The following is a 25,355-nucleotide window of genomic DNA, read 5'->3' as shown; positions in this document are numbered from 1 at the left end:
TTCACCGCTAATTTCCTCCCCCCTCTCTCTCTCTCGCCCTGTCATCTTTGTGTTCCCCTTTCCCTTTCCCCTGGTGTAGGGTAGCCAACCGGACGTCATTCTGGTTAACCTCCCGGCCTTCTGTCTTTCTCTTTCTTCCTCCACCTCACTCTACTATACAAAGCAGGTTTTTATATTAAGAATGACGCAGCGATCGTCTACAATCTGATGTGCAAGTCAAGCGCCTCGGATTTTATACATGACTCGTAGAGTGTTTCAGAGTAATCACTCGCGCGCTCGTGCCTTACAGAAAGTACTGCACAATACAATTGGTGTCGCGCATACAATTTGATTACACAAAGTTCGACGAGAACATACACAAGTTATAGAATCAACGATAATATTCGAGTAAGTTCCAAATCATGCAGACGCTTCTTGCGTTGAGCGATAACATTAAGTTGGCGGGTGAAATACAGCCCCGGAAGAAAGATAAATATGTACGCGTGTACCCACTACGGCTACAACTTGCTCACTGTTCTTGCTGAAATTACTAGAGAGATCTCTGGTGCTGCTATCATAAAGCAACCATGGTAATCATGGGGACGTATTCTGAAACGATCCACTTCAGCGATAATATCACCTTGGTCACGCCTCCACTAACGGCGGGCGCTCATTGGCTTTTTTAGCGAAATTGGAGAGCTGATTGGCTGGTTGAGCACGACGTCATCCGATTTTGTTCAACCAGCCTGACGGCGATATTGTCGCCTAGGCGATACTATCGCCGAAGTGGATTGTTTCAGAATACGTCTTCTGATTGGTACATGGATTTGCCTGCTGATCTTCGTGCTTGTGGCTTCGTGCGTTCTTGCGGCTTTGTTTACTGTGCTTTATCTGCCTTTTGTGGTTTAAATTTTGCAGCAGTCATATTTTTATTAAACTCAGAAGGCAATAAGCATCTACGCTTTTGCACAATCAGTGCAAATGGTTACATTTCTAAAGCAATATTCCGTAAAAGATAATCAGCTTGCATTGTCACAAAGATGTTTTAAGCACATAAGGCCAAAGCTTAGGCAAAACTACGTACTAACCATCATTGCCATGTTGGTTGAACTACAGTGCTTGCGGCTGCCCTAGGACTAGCGCCAGGTGTACGTCTAGTAATTGTACAAAATGCTATTGCTTTACTGACGCTCTACTAACCACGTGACCCACGTGGCTCACGCGAGCGCGAATTAATGTATTACACCATCACCTCGACAAGCTAGCTATAGTATTACTATGCTTTCTTTGGGATATCCCCAGTTTACCCGGCGAGAAATTGACTAAGCAGAAACGCTAAACTTAGGGGAAGTAGGCAAGGGAAATACCGGTAGAATTCATCTCGCGATGACTGTCGAAATTAAGGCGATTAGCATTCAAGCAATGTAGGGACGCACCATAGAGATGTCTTTATGCATAGTCTGTAGTGGGGGAAACAGGCTAATAACGTGATAATCGCAATAATACACCCATGGGCCACAGCACCACCATAAACCACTGCGTCAAAACCGTCGGACGCTACAAAGAGAGCTTCACCAAATGCGGCCTTCCGACAGCAGCCACTTTTGTCCCGCTGGTAGTGCAGAATTGCAGTTCCGCATATCCGACTTCGAATGAGCTACGGCGCTATTGCCTAGGTGTCTTCTTCAGACGTAAAACGTTTTTTTTTCATCGTAACCTAGAAGAGCACGCGTTCTTTTCTGCCAGTCGGACAGGTAATTTTCTTTCCTTTGTGTGTGTGTGTTTCGCGAGCGAGAGCGACGTTTCAGGGCTAGATGACCGACAGCAGCAGCACGCCACAGTTGGCTAAGAATGCTCATAACATTAAAACACACGATGTACAACCGTAACAGCACTTACCTGATTACATGTACTCATTTCTGTCGTTGTGCATTGTGCTCACTGAATGTATCAAAGAAGGCTCGTTTTTACCAGATCAGGGGGCACGAGTGCTTTTCGTAAACACCACACGACAACTGTGTCGAATCTAGATGATTTTATTACACAGTGGTGAATAACAATTTTTGCAAAAATAAACGTACATATACATTCATTGCGTGAACAGGAACAAGTTTCCATCTGATGGTCCTCTTAGGTTACGCAGAACAAAGTTAACGTGTAATTTCGTTTCGCAACCGAGTGTTGAATAACTAGTGGAGACGAGTGTAAACGATTCTTCGTAATCTGCCACTTGGTTCTCGACGAAACTTTATGCAGGAATCCTACGCGGAGATCGTATGGTTAAAACCTTAAATATCTTTACGTTGTTCTGTTTTCTACACTTTATTTAGAGCGAAACATCTTTTGGTATCGCCGAATATGCAGAAGCTTACAGCGCTACCAACGCCTTAGCGTTACCACCAGAAAAGTAATGAAAAAAAAAAAAAAACGTTGAAATATACATCATTTTGTTTACTTCTCATCGAGACTTTTAGAATAAGTGTCAGCACCAGTGATTACTGCGCTGAACGTTAACTATGTCATCTATGGTTTGGAAAAAAAATAATGTTGAAAAACTTCTAACAGATTCGGCTATGAAAAAGTCCTGCAGAAAAAACTTTAATGAACACGAGGAGTCTTCAGAGTTTGACTATCCTTAATTTTAGTAAAAAAAAAAAAAAGCTAAGCTAGCGGCGCAGATGCTCTTTGTTCAAGTAGTTTTACACTTTTGCTGACACAAAAATTCTCGCGAGCAAGTGCATTCAACAAATATGTGATAAACAAAACAAAATTTGGTAATCAACTCTAAATGTTTCGCGATTCTCGCATCTGTTTATATCAGAAATTTAAAGACAATCTTAGTCTAAGAAACATGATGTTCGACATTTCTAGAGCTATTCTCCTTCGAGATAATCACCTCAAGTTTACACTCGGTGCGCTAATCTTGTATTTCGAGGTAGCAGTCCTGGTAAGAAACCCTGGCATGACGCAACTGATTGTGATAGAAAGCTTCCCTGTAAAATAAGCTTGAGGAGCGGGAAGCTGTTCAGGCCGCTGAAGGATATAGACACGTCTCCGCTAGCGGTACCACACTGTCGCTTAAGTCGAGCACAATTCTTCCGAGAGAGCGATATCTCCAGCTCTAGGTAGAACAACACTTCGCATTCAGCGCAATGTTTGTTTTAATTGAAACTAAGCATCTTATGCATTTCAAGGGGCCCGGACATCAACTTTCTTGGTTTACACTTCCGCTATTTAGTGTTCATTTACAATCAATTGGCCGGCAACTGTGCTGCCGATCAATTTACATAGTTGTCTACGCATTATCTGCGCAGTTATCTGCGCATTTGTCTACGCAGTTGTCCACGCAGTTGTCTACGCAGTTATCTACGCAGTTGAAGGCAATAAAAGCGACGTGTGGAATAATCTGATGGGTCCACATTGTCTTCAGCAGGCAACGTCAGGAATCCTTTTACAAGCTAAAAGGTGCACTTCGGTTTCAACACGTTTCCAGTCTCACAAAATGAAGATCTCGCGTCGAAAATTGGTCGCGTATAAAAAAGTTTGCAAACTTTTCGTCTGCGATTCTCTAATTTGCTTTACAAGCTAAACTGATGCCTAAGCTCGTTTTTTTTCAATGCTATTCGAAGCTCTAACAAACGTTTCACTTTCGTTCACTCAGTCGCTTACATCGAGATCACACGCGTTCTGAAATACAGGGTGGCACAGGGTGATGATGTGGTTCGATGCTCCTACGTCACAGTTTAAATCACATGCGCTCACTCTACTAGCGTTACACACTCTCTTCGAAGCTCACTGAGATAACAATCATGTTTTTATTAAAAAACAATCTCAGTGTAGTATCATAAACTAAAACATTCCATCTTTAGCCAACGCGTTAAAAATGACTAGGTGGACTTCGCGGATAAGTGCTGAATCTCATGAATCATTCATTAAAAATAGTTGTAACTCTATCTCGGACCCTCTTACACTCTCAGAACTACCGCTTTGATGGGCTTTTGTTTCTCCTTCTGTAAAAGGAAACGTCATACCACATAATTGAGCCTACGTGTGCTTGTGTATCGTAAATAAATGTTCATAGGGTGCAAAGTCTATGTAGTTCTCAGATTTTGAAACAATTAAAGATCCATAACCATCATATGTAATGATCCCATATGATCATATAAAGTGCTCGTTTCATTGAAAATCAATTTTGATTGCACTTGATAATATCGAACAGCTGAATGAGCAAGTTAAGATGCTGAATCGATCCTTTAAACAGGAAAGCCTGTTGTATGGGCACTATATATATACATATATACTAACTTGCCTGATGTTGTGTGAGCAGCTTAGGTTGACCATACAGTGTTATTGCGGTTTAGGTTAGGTTACCTACACACACTGCTCTCGTGATCTCCAGAATGACTGCTTATTAGTGAATGACTAATTTAATACTCACAAGAAGAGAATGTTACGACTATTCCTTAAGTTAAGAATGCGCGAACTGTGTTCTGTGACGGCATGAAAAAATACACCAATACACCCGTTCGTACATTACAATGCTATAGAAACACAACGGTAAGCTTTCTGCACTAATGAGTGACTTAACTAATGAGTGTTTCGATTGAAGCAAGCGTCAATTGAACGACGGCTAAGGAAGTAAGACGCGCATACGGCATGAATACCCAAAAATGAGCGCCAAGTTTAACCACATTTTCTTTCTCCTTTTTTGAATTTTCGAACCGTGGTCCTGCGCGTACCACTTCTCTGCTGAAATATCCGGCGGCTTTCTCATCGCATCGGGAGCACAGTCGAGACATGCGCGCCACCTGGAGCTATCACGGTAAAACGCCAAAATTATCGATCAGGAGCTACGGTCTCCGAGATCCGTTACTCTAGGACGATGTTACACTTAGTTGACACTGGATGCCGCCACTGTCTCACGAAGGACCTTGGCTGCAATGGTCTCGAGCCAACATTGATAATATTATTAAAATAGTATATGTTTCGAGCTACTATGTGCGCTAAACTTCAGTCAGCAGAAATAGTATCCCGTAGTTAGTTTTCTCGGCCTAAAATATGCGTATTTATTGAAGAACGCACCCGTAAACTGGGTCGAAAATAAAGACATCCGAGCTTAATTATACAATCGCAGATATTGTGAGCACTTATATCAACAAACATCAACATTACTTAGTCCACTCCCTCACTCATTTGATGATAATTAGGTCGGCAAGTAAATTTTCGCATTCCTTACCCAAGAAGTGTGTTAGAGCACTAAAGAATAATGATGCTTCAGCATCACGTGACGAATTCATGATCCAACCATTTACTTCACACGTTATGACGTTAATAAAAATCATATTTCAAAGTTTCTTTGTAAGCTGCATTCGCGAAGTACTGAAGAAAAAGTAATCGGTAAAAAAAAAACCGTTTTAGAGTGCGTATATTGGAAACGAAACTACTATTACATTCCCGATAATAAAGTTACAACGGTCTATATATTACAATATGTATGTTCTATATACAAAAAAACCTTCCTGACGTGAATGACCAAGTTTCCAAGTTGTGAACAGGAAGAGCATGCTACGAAGAAGTGTCCTATAGTTCGGAAAACTTTTACAAACGGCAATAAATTAACCTACATATAAGTTAGACCTCGCCTACATGCTTATGAGAAATGCTAGCCATTCGTTCAGGCTTTTGGCAATCTGCATGTAGTAACGTTGTTTTTCACACTAAGCATAATTGTCAATTTTGAGAAGTAAACGACTTAGTAGCCGATATGGAGAATGATATTGTAAGAGCTAAATGTGTAATGCTTGTTCGGTAATAGCGCGCCAACGTAGAAAACAGGTTATTTAAATGCATCAGTATTTACACTCTGATAGGGGTTGCATGCAGCCACTGACGTCAAAATGTAGACTCCAAACACATCCTCCGAATCTTTTTCTTCTCTGAAAGGACATAAGACATGTTTCTTCTACACTAACTGATTTGGTTAGTGAAATGCTTTGATTACTGTGCATTAAAAGTATTTCAAGTGAAGCTTTAGAAAGCACCTCTCAGCACCGGATTCGACAAAGTAATAGTGACAGAGCACAGCTAATTCACATATTTCTGTTTGCACGATGTTCATGAACCAACAGATGAAAAATACCCACACACCTAGTAAACACTTGTGCAACAATTGCAAAGTAATGGTGACATGTCATGACGCACGTTCGCATATCGTATGGGTGAGGCGCAGATGATGCAAGACTTTGACCAATCAAGCAAAGAACTGTGATGGGGAGCGTTGTCACATGCCGTTTGTTGGAAATGTGAGGTCACTCGCACGGTAACATGAAACGAAGCGTTCATCATAGCGTTTAGCGGCAATGCCTTTTTATCGATTAAAAGATATGGGGCCTTTACCGATACAGACGTACTAAACGCTTTCGGGTTGGCTTCAGTAGAATTAAGTTGACGTTGGCCAAGATGACAGTTCGATATTTTTTGTGCAGACAGCTGGAAGGTGTTGCGTGAAAGAATGAAGTAGCTGTAAGAAAGACACATACATGTATTTTATTTGCCAATCTCACTGCCTTCCAGAGGCTGTTAATTCAGGGAAATCTGGTAGGTTTAGATCAATACCTATAAACGTGAATGTAATTTATGCCCACCAAAGTTGAGTCCAATACTTTTCGGAGAGCCTATAGAACGACGATTGAAGTCTTGGACTTGGAGAAATTAAGGGAAAATGTTATGCGATCTTAGGTTGATGTATTGTTCGTCTAAATGCTTGTCATTAACTCTGGGCCAATTTATGACTCTGTTGTTTAGAAAATTGCCACAGAATGTCCCGAAGCTGCTCCCCAATTTGAACCACCCGCGCCAAAATGGACGAGTTGACCTAATCCCCTCGTGAGTGCCCTCTCCGCCGCTCTCTGTAAGTCAGCCAGTGCTGACGTCACGTGAGAAGTACCAAAGTCCGAAATAGATGGCTCCCGTCTTATTTTTTCGACATTTTATCGCTCACAAGAGCTCTGTTCTCGCTACAAATGACGAATTTGTTATTATAGAAGGCTGATCTTTCAATCTTGCACGACTTAATATTTTCCTTTAGTGTCTATTTAGAGCTTATTGCACGATAACCTTCCCCAAGACCTTGTAGACAATATATAAACTGTATAAATTTATTTTCAATGGCATTGAATGTTTATTCTACAATGAATGTCAATGAACAATGCTGTCGTGTGCTCGTACAGACGGTTTTTGGTTCAACGCACAAATAGCAGTGGTGCCGTATGTTGTTGGCAGAGAAAAGCTCGCCGAAAGCAGTGGAGAAGCTGGAGGTGGCTGGTGATCTTAGCCTCCTATGCAAAGGTATATCATGATATGTTGAGATCCGCGCTTTTATTGTTTTAGTTTTGGTTCCCCATAGAATGGGCATTATTCAATTTTGAACAAATAATGCAATTAACGAAATTACCGGGATATTAGACAAACCTGCCACACCTTCCAGCCCCTATAAAGAACGTCATGACACAAGCCAGATATCCAATAGCCTCATGGAGCCACATGAGAACGCATTCAAATCATATGTGCTCATACTGAATATAAAACGACAGTTTATTCGAAAAAAAAAAAAACACAGAATTATACAGAATTTCGCCAACGACAACGCCCTCGACGTGTGTTTCGAAAGTCTTGCATCATCGCCCCGAACATCGGTGAGATATGTGTTACTAGTGATTTCTGCAGGTATATCACGCACAGAACATTCTGAAGACACACAGATGGCATCGCGCAGCGGCACGCGGCATGGAAAGATCATAGGCTGCTCTGTGTCGTCGCGCTTAGCGGCCGGTCCTGGATGTTCTCGAAGTGTCCTTCGTCCATCTCGTCGTTCTCGGTTCGAATCTCCAACTTATGAACGACGAGTCGCATTAGAGAGAGCTGCTGTTCCAAAGCCCTCGACATCTCTTTCATTCTGCAATCAATCAATCAATCAATCAATCAATCAATCAATCAATCAATCAATCGGTTAGTTTGGTAAATCTACTATTAATTATATCAATTGAATATTCCTTAATCATTACATTATTCGCTTACTCATTAGATCAATCAACCGATCATTCATTAGATCATTCAATCAATTGATTATTCATTAAATCATTCAATGAATCGATTATTCATTAAACCATTACATCAATCGATTATTCATTCAATCATGAAATCAATTGAATATTCGTCTATTCATTTAATAAATCGACAATTGATTACTTCATTCAATCAATGAGTTATTAATTATTTAAATACAATGGTCCATTTATAATCCAGCCAACCGGCGCATGCGAACAGCGGAAAACGTCGCCTGAGAGTCAAAAATACATAAATTGATAGGCAGGTAGTGAAAGAGAAGTTTAGCCTATTCACCTCAACAAAATACACTGTACAATCTGCGCCACTCGGGCACCGGTGCTTTCAAGTGTGGAGCAGGCGGCCGATGATAAATGTCATGTAATATACGTAATCTATCATTCACATTTCAGGTTACCCTTCAGCGTTGCTGTTGAAAGATATATTAACGTAAGTCGTTCTCTCAGCTAAATACGTAGATGCCATGCATGCGATGCCCCACTAGCAACTGATTTCAATGTTGTTGCAGCACCGCTATTGGCGGTGGCGTGCTGTCAAAATTACCATTTCTCCCATTCCTAGCATTACCCTAAAATGGCACTGCTACCATTGCTCTAAAGCCATAAAGCATTGCATACTCCCCTCCGCAGTTGTAGTGGTGGTTTTTCAACAGCTTCGCTGGACATACACTTTCACAGTGCCGGATTGGCGAGTTTTATATATATAAGCGTTCATGAGGATGATCCCGGACGCATACCTTTGCTTCTGCCTTTTAAGCTCGACGCACAGCTCCTGAAGTGAGTTGTCCGGCACTCCGCCACCACCTGCAAACGCTCTGCCTCGTTTGCCGTTTTCTCGAGGGCTAGCAAACCAGCGTTGTATTGTCTGCCACTGAAAGAGAAAGAAAGAAAGAAAGAAAGGAAGAAGGAAAGGAAGGAATACAGAAAGAAACCAGGAATGAAACACAGGCGTACGTAAGAGATTTGCTATTTTTCTTAACGCTTATGTGATGCGCCGGTGTTATTGAGCAGAAAAATGCTGCAGCAATGCGCAGATAAAACGGCAACATTTGTGGGTTTTGACATCCGCAAGCCTACACTTTGGCTACAAGAGACGCCGTAGTGGAGCGATCTGTAATGGAGGAGTCCTTTAACGTGCGTTTAAATCTAACTACAGGAGTGTTCTGCCTTTCGCCACCATTGAAATGCGGCCGCCTCATCTCGGAGTTGAACCACAGAACGCGCACTGAGGAGCAGAACGACGCAACCACTGAGACAGGACGGCCGATGAAATGGTGTTTCGGATGACACAAATTAGATATATTTTACTGCTGCAAATAAAAAGATTTAGATTAATTGACCCACTGTGCCTGCCCATTTTATCAAGCTTTGGAGATTAGCTTTTTACAATGACACGGAGCAAACTGATGGTGAAAGAAACGAAACAGTAAAACTCTTGAAGCAATATATAACGTTTCACTTTATAGTATATTGTGACAGCAAACTCTACAATCCACAAATATATCCTCACGTGAGAGCGCAGAGCCACACACCAGTGGTTTTTCTCCTCATTCTCTTAAGCCGAATGAGTCTCTTGACGGCATAAGCGAAGCGGTTATCTTTAGCATTCAGAACGAACAGTTACCTGCGCCAGAAAAGCGCAACGTATATCACTTACGACATAAGACGAAGAGCCCTTTTGGTTAGGGTACACGTAGACTTCGGTCTTGTCAACCATGGTCAGGATGCGACGAGGCAGCTTGCGTTCGAGGTCAGTGTGCAGCTCCACCTGTCGGGAAAGTTGCAAGTTAGCACACTTTCATTTATTTCGACAATAAATACAGGTTGCCGAATTCGCGGAGATTGACGTGATCGGGTTCCCTTTTCCTGTCGAGGTGGTTAGCTCATAAAGAAGCAAAGAACTTCGTGAAGTCAACCCCGGATAGGGGTGAAGAGTGGCACGATAGGTGAGACGGATATAGAGAGATTGTGAGGAGGGAGAAAAGGGGAACTACGCCGATTTTGTACCTAGGTTTCACAAGGAGACGCATAAAGTTCACAGCTCGGTGCTCCTGTGCTTGCTTCCCACTAAGTATGAGATAGTGTGTCCCGAATTTCGCATGGCACTGCAGCTGCCATACGTACAGCTTGGTACATTCTTAAAGGGAACAACTCCATTGAACGGCTCTCACCTTGGTGGCGCTTAAGCTGAAAAAAAAATGCGGGCTGAAACAGAATCCGTGCACATCATCATCATCATCATCATCCTATTTTAACACGAAAGTGTTTTATGCCGGGGTCCACCAAGACTTCACTGACGTATTTCCGTCACGGAAATACGTCATAGAACGTAATACAAAGAAAGAAACCAGAAGAAAAAGTTCCACAAACATGCAAAATTTGGAAATCGAACCCACGACCTCTCGGTCCGCGACGATAGATCGCCGAGCGTTTAACCCATTGCGCCACAAACGCATTTGCAGAGAGCCACACAGACGCGCCTTATATATCTAACACTCCTCCGTGTACCCGCGCTCTTGCTCGGGGCGGTGCCGCCGCCTACGAGCAGAAAAGAGAAGTACTGCATTATGACACTAACGCGCACCGACAGTGAACGCTTCGGTGGTCTCAGCACTACGACGCCTCGATGCCAGCATTCGAAGGGACGCTGGCCTCAAGAAGCACTACCAACGCCACCTAGGTGGCATTCACCGTACTCAGCACAGCGGAGCGTGGCCTCCGCAATTAGCTCTGAAAATGTTTCTGAAGTTGATCGCGGAGGCTGCAATTACGACGCGCTGTACGCGCTGATTTGACTCGGTGACGATTCAGTTACGTGCTTTGTCTTGCGCGTTGTATTAGTGTGTCAGTTACGTGCTTCGTCTTTCGCGTTGTGCTAGCGTGTGCAGCGTAGTGCAGCTTCCATATGCACGACGGTTGCTCATGGTCATCGACGTTGGTAGTCGTGATGGAGGAGACGTGCCACCAGGCGTCAGCGTGGGTGCATCAACGCCTAAGGGCGCTTTAGCCACAAAACACCAATAGACATTATATATCAATGTGCAATAAATATTACACTACTTCTGTGAAGACACGTTTCACTTTCGTGTTCTATACCGATTCCTATATAAGAGGGATCAACCACATTTTTTTATGTCCACTGCAGGATGAAGGCCTCTCTCTACGGTCTCCAGTTACCCCTGTCTGGCGCTGGCTTATTCGAAATTCTACCTGCAAATTTCCTGATTTCACCAGCCCACCTAGTTTTCTGCCGTCCTCGACTGCGCTTCCCTTCTCCCGGCACCAATTCTGTAACTCTAATGGTCCAACGCTTATCTACCTTACGCATTACACTGCCTGCCCAGCTCCATTTTTTTTCCTCTTAATGTGCATTAGAATATCGGCTATCCCTGTTTGCTCTCTGATCCACACCGCTCTCTTCCCGTCGCTTAACGCTACGTCTAACATTTTTTTCGTTCCATCGCTCTTTGTGCGGTGTTTAACTTGTTCTCGAGCTCCTTTGTTAACCTCCAAGTTTCTGCCCCAAATGTTAGCACCGGTAGAATGCAATGATTGTACACTTTTCTTTTCAAAGACAGTGGTAAGCTCCCAGTCAGGATTCGGCAATGCCTGCGTATGCACTCCAACCCCATTTTTATTCTTCTAGCTGTAAATTTCCTTCATATGATCAGGGACCCCTGTGGGTAATTGACCTAGATAAACGTACTGCTTTACAGACCCTAGAGGCTGACTGCAGAGGTGCGCTGAAAAGTACCAGGGGCCACCAACCAAGAAGCATCTGCTGCGATGCCGGGCGATTGATTGTACACTTGCCAGACGAAAAATTTCTCACTTGCTCTATACTCATTGTGTTCGCTTTTAACATTGGATCATGCGGCACATTCCTAGGTTGTAAAAAGGCAGGTTTACGTGATTTCTGGATGCCTCCCGCTTGAATGTGGCATCCATGGCACACCCTCTGTTGGCTATCCAGCGAGCGAACGCATTTGCTACAGTTGAACGCCTTTATTGCGAAGTGCTTGGTGCATCCGAAATCATTCGTTATACAGGTCACTGCGTTGCAAATGTCGCACAGCACGCAGATCACGACAGAACCGAGACAGAATTATTCCTTCGTTATGCAGGTCATTTTGTTATAGAGGAGCTCGACTGTAGTTTTTCTTTTTTCGACTGTTCAGCCCTAGCTGTTCTATGTTTAGGGGCAGTGGAGCTATGGAACAATCTTGCAGGCGAAATGGTGCCTCATCAAGCATGGTGCACCAAGGGGCACGTTGGCGAAAAAAGGTTACCAGAAGGGCGCGGCCGCAGCGCTCTTAAAATCAACACCTGTGGTATATTTAGCAGCTTGAATGCGACTTCAAAGTGTAGTGTTTCAATATGAAGAAAGGTACAATGTTCACTTTGTATAGCAGACTTCACTAGCAACTTCAATAAATGTTGCAAAGTAGTAAGCATGGGGGTCCTTGTTACCGAAAGGCAGGCATTCCTGATAGGAAGAAAATACAAGTAGGAACAAAACAGGGATACATGAACGCTGTTTGCTCCTCCTTTGGTTCATCTTTGCACGCTCGTCTTTCTACAACATGAATACCTACCAACTCGGTAAACGTTCAGTCGTTCAAATCATGGTGGTATTAAACTATATTTGGTGTCCAAGAATGCATCTTCTAAGAAGTAAGGAGCTAAGTCGGGTAGCATTGATAGAAAATCCGTGTTGAGACAGCGCAAATTTGGAAAACGATGACAAAAGAAGCGCTTCGACAGTTTAGTACCGGAAGCGCACATTGTTAGTAACGCGCATTAGTATTTAGCATGCCACTGTGAAGCCTAGTGTTATGAGGAATATGACGTGTGAAAGAAAAAAATGAGTAGTGAAGAGGAATGAATAACTTGCATTTACGATTTATTATATGTGTTGAAGCAATACACCCATGAATATATCGTTAGTACAGAACTACAGTAAGTTGAGCTCGTTGGTAGGTATTCATCGTGAAAGAAGGCTAAGGTGTGCAGACACGGACACAAGAGAAGAGATCCAGACGACGCAAACTCCGTTTTTGTTGGCGCTTATATTGTCTGGTTCTTTTCTGTTGTGTCGATGTCTGCACACCTTAGCTTCATTCGTTTGTACATTCGCGCCTATTCAAATTTTTAAATATTTCTCTGTTGTTCCTGCTGCGATAGGAAAGAAGCGAATGCAGAGGGAAACAGGGAATTCCAACGTTCACAGTAACAGTGTAGTAGGAGAAGTAAAAATATAAAATTTGTAAGCCTGCTTCTAGGTGTTACACAATGTCAGTGCGTCTCAGATTGAATATTTTCCAATTGTTGAGTGTTGTCAGCAAAGTGTGACCAGGCGTGGTGCGTGCAGAAAAATAGTAACAATATTGCGCTAACCTGCATTGTGAGCCTCTTGAGTTGTGCGTTACGGCGGACGGTTTCGATGTCGCCGACCGCCAAGCCAATCTGGAAAATGAACGAATGCCTGTATATAGCAAGAAGACCAAATATACACATAGTTGCTACTTCGACGAATCGGAAGTGTTTCTAGTGTTCTAGAAAAAAAGAAAGCAGGGAAAAATTAAGTAAACTCGAGGTTTTTATTCTTAAAATTATCTAAATGTTTAAAAGTAGGAGTACTCAGATATATGTGGCACATAAGTTAAAAGAAGTAGAAATGGTAACCGCTTGAATATTAAGTGACACTTGAATGACTCAGTAAACGTTCCTGTGGCTGGAGCGAAGACTAGTGCCTTCAAAGGATCAAAGTAGGCTTTATCACTTCACGTGATCGTCGTGCTAAGCTTTTGTCTCCTTCTCATGCACGCCTCAGCGGAAGTTTAGTTGCAACTTTGCCTGTTTTATTTGCAAGATTTTGTTTGTGTGTGGACTTTGGGATGATTCTTCTTTTGATTTGTCAGCTTTAGTAGGTAGAACAAAATTATTTCAGTACAAGACATCTTTATTGACACGACTAAATAAAAAGTATGCACAAGAGGAAACGGAGGTTGGGGGGGGGGGGTGAGTGGGCGAGGAGGTACTACTTTTCACACAACTAACGTAGAAATGTAACAAAAGTGCCAGAACAAAACGAAGTAATGGGAAACCCACAAAGTTAATTGTCATAAACGTAGTACTCGGTGCACGAAACACCACAAACGAGAAGAAGCACATCTTAAAATTTTGCATGCTGTTATGCGCGAGAAACGAACGAAAGATTGTAAGAACCCTATTCGATAGGGAGGGCGGAATAAAGAACTGAAGATTATGCAGAAACCGTCAACAGAGCCGAGTACTTTGTTGCGTACCAGTTGGTTCATACAACCACCGAACACTCACCACCGACCACCAAGAGAACAAGCCAAAAGAGCCCATGAAAGCAACTAACTCGCTTTAAATAGACGACAAAAAAGGTGGGATAGTTCGGTTATTCTAATGCAGATAAAGCATTTCCTAGAGCTTGTCGAGCAAGCCAACTTCTCGAAGAAACGCAAACAAGTTCACGGCCTGTCACTGCCTAGAGCGGCAACGCACGCGGTCTAAAGTGCTTAAATTAAACTAAATTGTGGCGTTTTACGTGCCAAAACCACCATCTGATTATGAGATTATGAATAATTGAGACCACGTGGGGTTCTTTAACGTACGCCTAAATCTAAGTACACTGGTGTTTTCGCATTTCGCCCCCATCGATATGTGGCTGCCGTGGCCGGGATTTGACCCCGCGACCTCGTGCTCAGCAGCCCAACACTATAGCCACTAAGCAACCACGGCGGGTGTCTAAAGTCCTCAGTGATAGTAGTGCGTGACTCATGTTGTCCATTTGACGTTCAGGAAATGTTCTTTCGTGTCTATAGGGTGGGCATTATAAGAGTAAAAATAAAAACAATGTTCTTACGAGCAGGTTCATGAGTAGGATAGGCATGAGTACGATGAAGACTACGAGAAACCAGGTGGCGGCCACTATCTGGTACCAGGCCGACGACTCCAAGGCACGCATCGGCCGCAGGTATGTGCCCAGGAAGTCCAGCTCCCCGAGCATCATTGTACCGACACGCACTAGGGATATCAGCGGGTTGTGGAAACCCTTGTCGCTCATGTTCTGCGCGTAGAAGGAGCATCAAGTTAAATGTGCGCTTTCAAAGAAACATGCATAAGCCACACCCCCGAGGTAGCGCAAGACCTGTTCACTCTGATCCATGACGTCATGCTACCTGAATCGACATTTCCGTTGCCGAGGCTGGTGTGACGAAAGCGATGACGTCAAAATCACCATGGCTTACTCTATGGCAGTCGGGAAAGGCAGCATGACGTCATGGATTGGAGTGAACAGGCCTTGCGCTTTCTAGGTGGTGTTGGCATAAGGCAGAGAATAACTAGCGCACTTGACTCGGAAATTTAGTATAGGAGAAACGTCTTGTTAAATGTACCTTCGTCACAACGGGAATGACGATCGTGTGTGACCCAATTATTGAAATGATGAAGTCGAGTGTTCCACCGAACACCGTCTTGTCAGGTAAAATGATTGCTAGGAACGCAGCAGGTGAGTCAAAACAAAATGACGTTGCGAGATGCGTTATGATCCCTAGTTCTGTGTCTATGGACCCTGATTGTGATATTGATTGCTAAGACTGGGAAGAAGGGATCTACATGGATATTGAAACATCATTTTGTTTTGACTGTGGTCAGTGACATCACTCTTAGGAGAAAAATAAAGTGACGTCACCAAGACCAAGGTTTTCAGCATTGACCATTTGCTGCGGTTTCCTGTAAGCCTCAAGATTGACCGGACACTAGACGCTTTCCCAGACCACTTAATCTTCAAGGCAATACATCTTGCATCGTGTAAGGAAAAGTACGCCATCTACACGACCATGGATGCTGCAGCAAAAGGTCCGTCGCAGTCCTCTCAACTGTGTAAACAACCTGCTCAGCCTTGCGATGCATGGCTCGCAGTTCAACCCCCGGCGATGCAGTAGGGCAGTGTGAAACGAAACTTGGCTACACGCACAATAAAGCGGTTCGTTTCGCCCTTGCTGCTGAAGTGACTATGCGTCCGATCATAAGTTGCGAACAGCAACAATCGGGATATGATTGTGGGAAGGCAGAAGTGTGATGAAAGCTTCATTTCGCGCCACGCTCTTACGTCACAAAGGGGTGGGACAGAAATCGTTCTATTGGACAGAAAGCCCCATTTCGCGGTTCTGAATGCGTAATAATGTAAATTAAACGAATAATTTGACGCCAGTTATTTGCTCTACACTGCAATATTGTAATGTAGAAACACGGCATTAGACTTTGTGACGATTCCTTTGAGTGCTTTCTTATAGACATGTGCCGTTAAGTTCTTAACTAGGAAGTTGAATAATGCAATTAGTTTAATTTGTAAATAGATGGCTTTGACTTTTTTCGGAAATAATGCCCGACTGGTTACATAATTCATCTGTAGTGACGGGATTCGAGGAACATTGGTAGGCTTTAAAAAGTGTTTTAAGTAAAAAAAAAGAAAGCATAGCATACACACTGTATATATATATATTTTTCGATGTTCCCATGACCTGCTCGTGCTTGTGTTATTCTTATTGTCTTATATTTTTCATGCTGTTTAATTTTTTCCGTGATCCGTGGAAGCACTTCAATAGTCTTTTAATACTTCCTTACGCAGTTGAACCTCGATATAACGAATTTAAGTATAACAAAATTCTCGATAGAACGAAGTATTTCGCTTTTCACGCCTTCTTGTCCATAGAACACATGTATTTATAACCCTAATACAATGAAGTGCGTTCATACACGTTGTCAACATAACGAAATTTCACTGCCCTCGCGAAGAAATACCGAGACAATAAACTTCCGCGGCCGCAGATGGTCAAGTGGTTGAATTAAAAGCGGCTGCTTTCCAACGCCCCTCTCAAATCGCGGCCCGCACGACCAAGAGCGACCGCCGAAGCGAAGCAGCGTCATGTTCCATTTAAAGTCCAAGTGCCATAAGATCCTATTGCGTCACGCGAGCTGTATGCTTTCGGTGCGAGTGAAAGTGTGCGAGGCTGAGCCGAGAAGGACGGTGACTTGTTGATGAGTGCCGCCTTCCCACTCGAGCAAGGATGAAAGGGGCCGCGGAGCGAGGTCGCGGTAACGTGATCAAGCGCGTGCGAGGGGCGGAGTGGGCGGCAGGTTGATATGCGTATCATTTTCTACCGAGGCCGTGGCTGCGCATGGTTGTCAGTGCGGCTGACTGCATACACAGACCACGCGCCCTGTTTAGAGGTGATCTGCCGCGTATGCCAGAAGTGGGCATGCCGAGATTGCGTGGCATCGTGTGTGCTGTCTTCCCGCGCGTTTAGTACCGGGGGTTGCGTAATCTTAAATTTCGGAGACTCGTTGAAGCGAGAGGCAGACGAAGCATTCGCACCCCGCTTCCGGCGGTTTTCATCGTCGACATGGCGTGAAACCGCATTTTTCGTTGCCGACTCTCAAATTCAACAAAACGAACTTTTTTTTTCTCAGTCAAGTGTGCTTTCATTCGATTGTTGTATAATTCGTAAAATCTTGCGGCCCTTTTCGTGCAAAAAAACAACAACAACAACATCGATAGGCGAATGTACTTATTTGCATACACGGTCACATTTCAATACAACGACATTTTATTATAACGTAGTGAATTGCGGATTTTACATACTTCGTTATATCGAGGTTTAACTGTGTACTTGATTTCATGTTTTTGTCTTCTTATTACATTTTCTTCGTTCTCGGTAATATTCCTAGCTAAGATTGTGGGATAGATGACCGTTTCGGTGGCTAAACATGGGATTTTACAGCTAAACATTAAGAAATATAAGACGAAATGCCCACCCTTGCCAAGTCTAGACGCACCTACTCGATGCCGCTCAAGATTGCGTTTTAATTCCAGTTACAGTCCATTTATTGTGCTTGCCAAATAAAGCGAATACTTCATTATTGAAGTTTTAGCCATAAATGCAGCAAAATTATCCTGCTAAGCTAAATGAGCACAAAATACGAAATACGCTTAGCGTTGTCGGCTTTTATCGGGGAACAACCGCTAGCCAAACAACGCACAAATATTTACATTAAGCGACTAATAAATATCAAGACCGCCTGCTTGACTGTCAGCTGAAATGAAATGCCACTCAGAACAATATTCACCAGTCTGTTTCATAGATTGCCTGTGTTTGACGTCAACAGGTTAATCTGTATAGCTGTTGCATGTGAAATGGTCATTCGCTAGCACATCACTTAGTTTAAAAAAGTTTCTGATAGAGCGCGCACGACCAAGTTTTGCAGTAAGCAACGGTAGGTGGCCTCATAAAAACCGTGGCGTGTGTAAGTGAAAGCTGCTTAGTGAAGGCCACTAGACAGCTGATTTATATATATACCATTTCTCACCGACTATATCATAGTATTTCCTGGCGCTCTTTGGCCATTATTGGCTTTTGCGCCATAAAACCCGATACATATTCATCATCGTCAGCTGCTTGAACCAGTTCTCTTAATTTCATCTCGCTGCGGCTTGCTGCGAAAGTTGTCGCACTTTTCCCCCACTGCCGTTCCAAGTGCATGTGCTTTCCTAATAATAATGATGATAATAAAAAAACGATAGACGTGGAGTACCTGATGCCGTCTACGCCTAAGGCCAAGCGTTCGCAAATTTCGCGCATGCTCACCATTGCTCGCATTGTGATGTTTCCTGTGTAGGGGTCAACGACCGGCGTTTTCACATTGATCTGTAGAAAGGTAAGAAAACATTTCTCCTGCAAATTCTAGAACCTGCAGTGCACACACCGCAAGCTGCCAGTTGGCACTGTTCAGAGATGTAAACCAACATGAACCGAGCGCCAGGATCCGAGCTCACAGTGATGCAAAAAGGAGGGGAAAACACTTTATTGAGATTTGTGAGAATTTTTACCACTGCGAACGGTCAAGGGGAAATAGTGCGCAGTATATGGTATATTACCACGTGCTGCTGGCATAGAGGGCATGCCTAAAAGAGTTAGAAAATTATTTTTGTCGACTTTTCTTTCTTTTTCGTTGCATAAATGTCCTGTACATCAAAACCCAAGAAACGGTACTTAGAAGCCTGCCAGCACCCTAAACAATTTACTGCACTAGCTAGTCTACGAACCAGTTTCGATTTTGTTTCCTAAGAAGGTGTTAGGACGCTGAAGTTGGTCACGTGGGAGCGGAACATCGCGACATGTTGGTCTCTCTTGATCGTCTGATATGCTGCTTCTGGTAGCGCTGTCCGGCTTGACAGCGTAACATACGGCCGAACGGGGATCGAGCGGGCGCCAAAATGCCACGATGTTCTCCTCCCATGTGGGCCCCTTCTGCGTAATGACGTTATGACGTCATACACCTCCAGCGAAACGACGCCGAAGACGGTTCGTAGACAAGATATAATAAATTGTACAGGGCTGCTTAGAGGTTTGCCAAAATCTGTCGAGGGCTTAAAGCCGCGGGCCTTCATATAACGCAAGAAAAAAAAAAGAGAGAAGTTCAATATGTCAAAAGTACGGAAGGTTCTGACAATGGTTGGCGTCAAGGAAGAATACAATGCTTCGAGCGCGTACTCACGTCAATTTTGGCGAGGAGAATATGGAAGCTCAAGCCGAAGGCAATTATTAGAACGGAGAAGACGAACATGACCTTTAGTAACGTGGACAATATTTCTAGGAACATGACGACGTAAAGGCCGATCCGGTTGAACCTGAAGAGGAAAAAGCCAACAGAAACGCAGGAATGACGACACGGGGAGAGCAGAGATTGCAACCAAACTATTTTCTCCCTCCTAACTTGCTGGAAAGCTCAACAAGCATAAAATTGTGATCTCATCTTCTCTTACCCACACATAAACGTCCACATATCATTTATCGCTACGCTGAGGTTGATGCCCCCAAAACTTCGTTTTAAGCCTCAAAAATTTAATGCAATACCAAGTACCATTTTCGATACGCTGGACTGAGAGAGACACATAACAAAAGGGAAAGGCAAGTAGGAATCCCGGCCACGGCGGCCGCATTTCGATGAGGGCGACATGCGAAAACGCCCGTGTACTTAAATTTAGGTGCACGTTAAGGAACCCCCGGTTGTCCGAATTTCCGGAGTCCGTAAAACCCCATAATTATTTTTTAAAAAAAGCAAGTAGGTTAACCCGAAAGAAAAATCTGGTTTGCTACCCTACACTGTTAAAGGGGGAGGGTGAAGTAAAGAGATAAGAAAGCAGAGAGCGAGAGAAATGGAGAAGACACGCAATCACAGCTGGTCATTATCACTGCATGGCTGCAAACGCCAGTCTAGGCTACAGGTCTGTTCGCCTGAAATAAAAACTGAGGGCAACGAGGGCACTCATGCAGTTTCCAACGGAAATGCGGGAGTGACATTCCAGTTGGGGCTGGTACAGCAAGTACATTGCTAAGCACCGTGCTAATTAAGGTGTTGCTGCAATAACATGCCATTGCTTTTATTTCTTCGAATGTACTCTCCGAGCGAAACATAAAGGTAAACAAATTATCTCAATTGATTGAATGGAATTGACTTCTGGGGTTTTACGTGCGAAAACTACGATTTGATTATGAGGCACGCCGTAGTGGAGGACTCTGGATTCATTTTGACCATGAGGGGATCTTTAATGCGCCCCAAAGCACAGCACACGGACGTTGTTGCATTTCGCCCCCATCGAAATGGGGCCACCACGGCCGGTATCTCCCAGTTATCTTCACGTCGAATGGTGTTTGGAGATCGTAGGGCTAAATTATACTTATTCACCCATCGATAACACGTTAGTGCTTCCCAAAAGAAAAAATGTGTCTTTGATAAAACGAAATAACCTAATAAAAGCACTTCTAAATACTAAATACTGTTAGCTGAGACATCGTTAGCCAAACTACTCATGCTGTCTAATGGTGGTAGGCTATAGTATAACCTACCAGACCCGTGGAGCATTTTAGAAGTAAGCATGTAAGATGACAAATATGTTTAAAAGGTACTAATGTGACTCGATGAATCAGTTGTGACCAATAGAGCACTTTTTATAATTTGAATTTCCATTTATTCGGCGGAGAAAGAAGCGCTAGCATAGGTTCTGAAAATGCAGGGTCAGCATCCCAGTTGAGAATTTTGCGCCCAAATCACGTAACCGGTAACGTATGTCCAGCGTAACAGGTTTGACTTTTTCGCGCATTCGTAATGTTTCGTGCAGAGCACAGTAAACAACAAAAAAAAGTTTTCAAGTTGGCTCTATGATCGCTTTTCAACGGGATTCAATGATGTTTTATGTTATTATTAAGCAATTCACTTGCACATCGCACGCACTGATAATTTATCTGGTGGCATAGAAGAGTGTATAAACTTCGCGGGAATATCTCCACCCGCCTTTAGTTCCTGCATAATCGGTGCGTTGTCGCAGTGAGCTTACAATGGCACCGGCATGTTCGCAACTCGAAAACCTAGGCTAACCTTACATTTCCGTATAGGATCAGTTCAACGTCTACTAAGCACCTTATCGAATAAAAAGACAGTAATAATCTGATTACACACATATGCTGCAATCATTCGCAGTGTTAATTAGGCACGTTTGAGCATGTCTTGAACGAGTTTTGAACGACATCTCGATTGTAAGAAATCGTCGCGTCGCAGAAAACAAGAAAATGCCTAGTGGAAGCGTTCTCACCTTTGCAGATAGAGCAGATAGTTGAACCACGCTAAGAACACGGCCAACGCCGCCATGATGTACTGGTTGCTTCGATCAACCACGGTTGTAGATAGGTGGCCGGCAGCCATTAAACCACCGGAAATGTAGAGTGTCCATTCCAAGACGTTCATGATGTCCAAGAAGTACTTGGCTCGCTGAAAATGAACGCGGCAGCATATGTAGTTAAGGCAGAAATAGGTATTTACCCTAAATATTGACCACAGAACACCAATAACTCCCAATTCTTTTGAAAAATCATTGCTCTTTAAGTATTATTCTTGATTTTTTTTATGACAAGAAAAAAGAATGTGGATGTAGGCATTGTTAAGAACTCCTAGACTATTTTGAGCGGCAGGTCAAGCTTGTAAAATACTTGGAGGTATATTTTATTATCTGCGATTGAATGCATGAAACCTTTTCCATGGCTTCGTGTTCTGAAGCTGCTACTTACGCATGTCTATAGCAACATATATGTATAAAGTTTATTGGTTTCCATACGAAGCAATCAATGGCATATTTTTCTCAAACTGACTAGGTTGCATTTGTGTCAGTGAGTACTTGTAGCAGGAAACATGTAAAAAACAAAAGTATAAGAATTGTAATAACTATTGGGTTGGAAAGCTCTGTATTAAAGCATTTTATTCGTAGCGAAGTTCTCTTATTGCGTGCACAACTGCTTTTTTACTAGTATACATCTTGATACTGCCGGTTACATATAAAATCTTAGGCTTCAAAATTTTTGCTTCCATTTTTGCATCTTATAAACAAACGTAGGTTGAAGGCGGTGTTGCAAAAGTGTCACGACGTAACTTTACAGACATTGTGAAGGTTTCTGAATGTTCATGTATATCGCATGCAACGGCCTCCAATACCAGATTGCGTTCACGGCTATCTATAAGTATAAATATGGACCACAACAATGCAAGTAAATTGACGTATTTAGTCCTCTTCGTGAAACTATTTACCTCGTTCTTTTACCTCCCTATGTTATTTGTAGAGTCACGCGATTTCGAATCCTCATCGAAGTGTATTTAGGAGCGAAATGAAAAGTAATAATGGATTCGTAGCATTCTCGAGAAAGTAATCACCAAAGACTATTCTTTCCTAAATGCTCCATAGTCGTCGAGAGGAGTGGTCACTTCGATGGGCGAAAAAATAACACTTACCTGTTGATACATCTGGTAGAACTCCTTTACAATGTTCAGCCCAACAAATGCCAGCACAATCACAGACGTCAAAGCGACCATGGTAGCCTGGATGTTGCATGAAATAAAATGGCATTAGTAGCAGTCATTATCTGCTCTACAGTCAAGTCTAGCAAGAGACAATCAACCTGTTTTTCGCGAAGAACGCTATTTATCATGTTGCCGTCGCATTTAGGCACTATAGTCGCCATAGATCCTTGTATGAAAAGTTCAACGCGTACTTAAAATAATACCTCTGATTCCAGAAAAATCCACCTGATTGTATAAAAAGCAGGATAGGAACATTAATTGTTCTGTCTTAGGAGTTGAGCAGAACACAGTAAGAAGAGGGCGAAAAACGGCCTTATTTGCAACTGAAAGAACTTTGTTAAGGCACCAGAGTTCTTGGCACATGCGTGACTTGGGTGATAATTTATTGAAACAAGTTAATTGGGTGGCTTCAATAAAGTTATCTGTGTTGTAAGTAGCACCATTGGTTGTCTTCCTAATTGTATTCAATTTATCGCTTAAGAGGTTACGAGTAATTTAGGAACTAGCCGAAATATATTTTCCTTAGTGCGCAATTAGTCAACGTGTTAATGCGCAGAAAATAGTTAGGTCAAGGAAACTTGGGAAGGGGGTTTTTTTGTACATTTACAGTCATATGACATAAATCACCTCCTGCCGACCTTCGAAATGAAAGTACAAGTATACTTAGTTTGTTTTTCAAGCGTACGCTATATTAAAGGCAACGTCTTCTCAACAGTATCTTGAGTAATTCTGCGTAATTAGCGTTCAGCTGATGGGTGTACAAGACTTCCACTCCTAGTACTGCAAGTTATTATAATGCAGGTTTCTTTACTTTAAAATTTAGTGATGACGCATACAATAATGGTGCTTACGGTGGATGGATGTACAAAAGCAGTGGCGAGCTGCTCTGACGTGACTTGCGTGAAATTCTCTCTTTCCGTTTTCTCACTCATGAGCTGCACGGCGTTCGTCGTCAAGAAAGCCAAGAACACGGTATACACGGCGAGGTTTAACATATGAAAATACATCCCGTACGAGTTCCTGAAAAGCAAGAAAAAATAATTGGTGAGAGCAAACGAGTTCGTTAGCACATTTTTTTTAAAGAGGCTATATCATTATTTAGGTCAAATGGCACTTGTTCTTGGCCTATGGGCATGATGATGCCGCATGTTCATAGAATACAAATTGACAATATGGAAGACGCCTACAAAAACTGTCACTCTTAACCGAACAACATTGCCATTATGCAAAAGTTGGCGTTGTTGCTCGACGAGGTTGTTCAGCGTAAAGCACGCTTTACAGGCAATGTTACAAAAGTGTGTGTTTGGGGGGGGATAATTGTTAACTTAAGAACAGAAAGAAAAGTGTCTGGTTTCACGGCATTAAAAGCAAAATCTGCATGCCAATTGCTACAATATTTTTAACTGTTGCCAGCCCTTCAGTATATCAGTCATGCTAGTGACTTGGCAGTTGGTCAAGCAGTATCAGCGATTCTTTCTGTATCTTCTGCACGCTCAGCTAGAAGAACTGAGTCATCCGTCGCCTTTTTGTAAGCTAATCTTCAGTGGTAGTTAAGGAATAGTTCTAAATTTGGATATGAATTTGGTATTCTATATATTCGCAACAAGGGCCACAGCCGTTTGGAAACAGCTCGTATTTCAGAGCCACCAAATGCTATTGTTATGAGCCATACACCTATCCTGCCACTCGCTTGTCACTTGTAAATATTGTACTAAACCCTTTTCGCCATCTCCCCGTAAACAGTATATTGATGGCTATGGCAGTTGCCTTGCACGGATACCTACCATTTGTCTCTAAATACTTGACACACAGGGGATGAGACAGGAGTTCTTCGCGCCCATATCTCACCATAATCTAGATTGAAGAAAGCGATACAAAGCGAGGGCTGTTAGACAAAACCAGTTCGATGACAACTATGCCTTCACTTACATTCATCACAGGTAGAGGTTGATCAGTTTCAGGTACGATGTCCCCAACGCCTTCCGTATTCTGCAGGGCTTGAAAGCTATGCTTTACCTACAAGAACACGCCAGTTTATGCTTCAACACTTGCTGCAAACAATGAGCATAAGCAATGAGGCAATAAAAAAAAGGTTTGAACTTGCATAATAGGAAGTGGAAATCATGACTGTACTTGGATTTGGTTATCCCCCGGTCCAAAACAGCCTGCAATGTTTGAAAGAGCAAGGTTAATGAAGGTCTTTCGAAGCTACACTTACATTACCAACAGTTTTGACACTTATTAAATGTAAAGCATTTTTTGCCTAGGCTGGAACCAAGGTCAAACGCGTGGCCAGCCAAGGTCACGGAGTTT

The 25,355-nt window shown here is 42.9% G+C and overlaps 1 protein-coding gene across 1 annotated transcript in view; it reads right to left on the bottom strand.

Moving 5' to 3' along the window:
- The window catches only part of LOC119431445 (transient receptor potential cation channel subfamily A member 1-like), a 172,422-nt gene that overhangs the window by 11,124 nt on the left and 135,943 nt on the right, over positions 1-25,355 (bottom strand). The window contains 2 exon segments of the mRNA XM_049658137.1: positions 8,840-8,973; positions 9,760-9,870. Of these exon segments, the coding sequence (XP_049514094.1) occupies positions 8,840-8,973; positions 9,760-9,870 (245 nt within the window).

The sequence above is a fragment of the Dermacentor silvarum genome, chromosome 10 (assembly GCF_013339745.2).
Source record: "Dermacentor silvarum isolate Dsil-2018 chromosome 10, BIME_Dsil_1.4, whole genome shotgun sequence".
NCBI lineage: Eukaryota > Metazoa > Arthropoda > Arachnida > Ixodida > Ixodidae > Dermacentor > Dermacentor silvarum.
The sequence above is the reverse complement of the archived record's forward strand: the minus strand, read 5'-3'. Positions and strand labels throughout refer to the sequence as shown.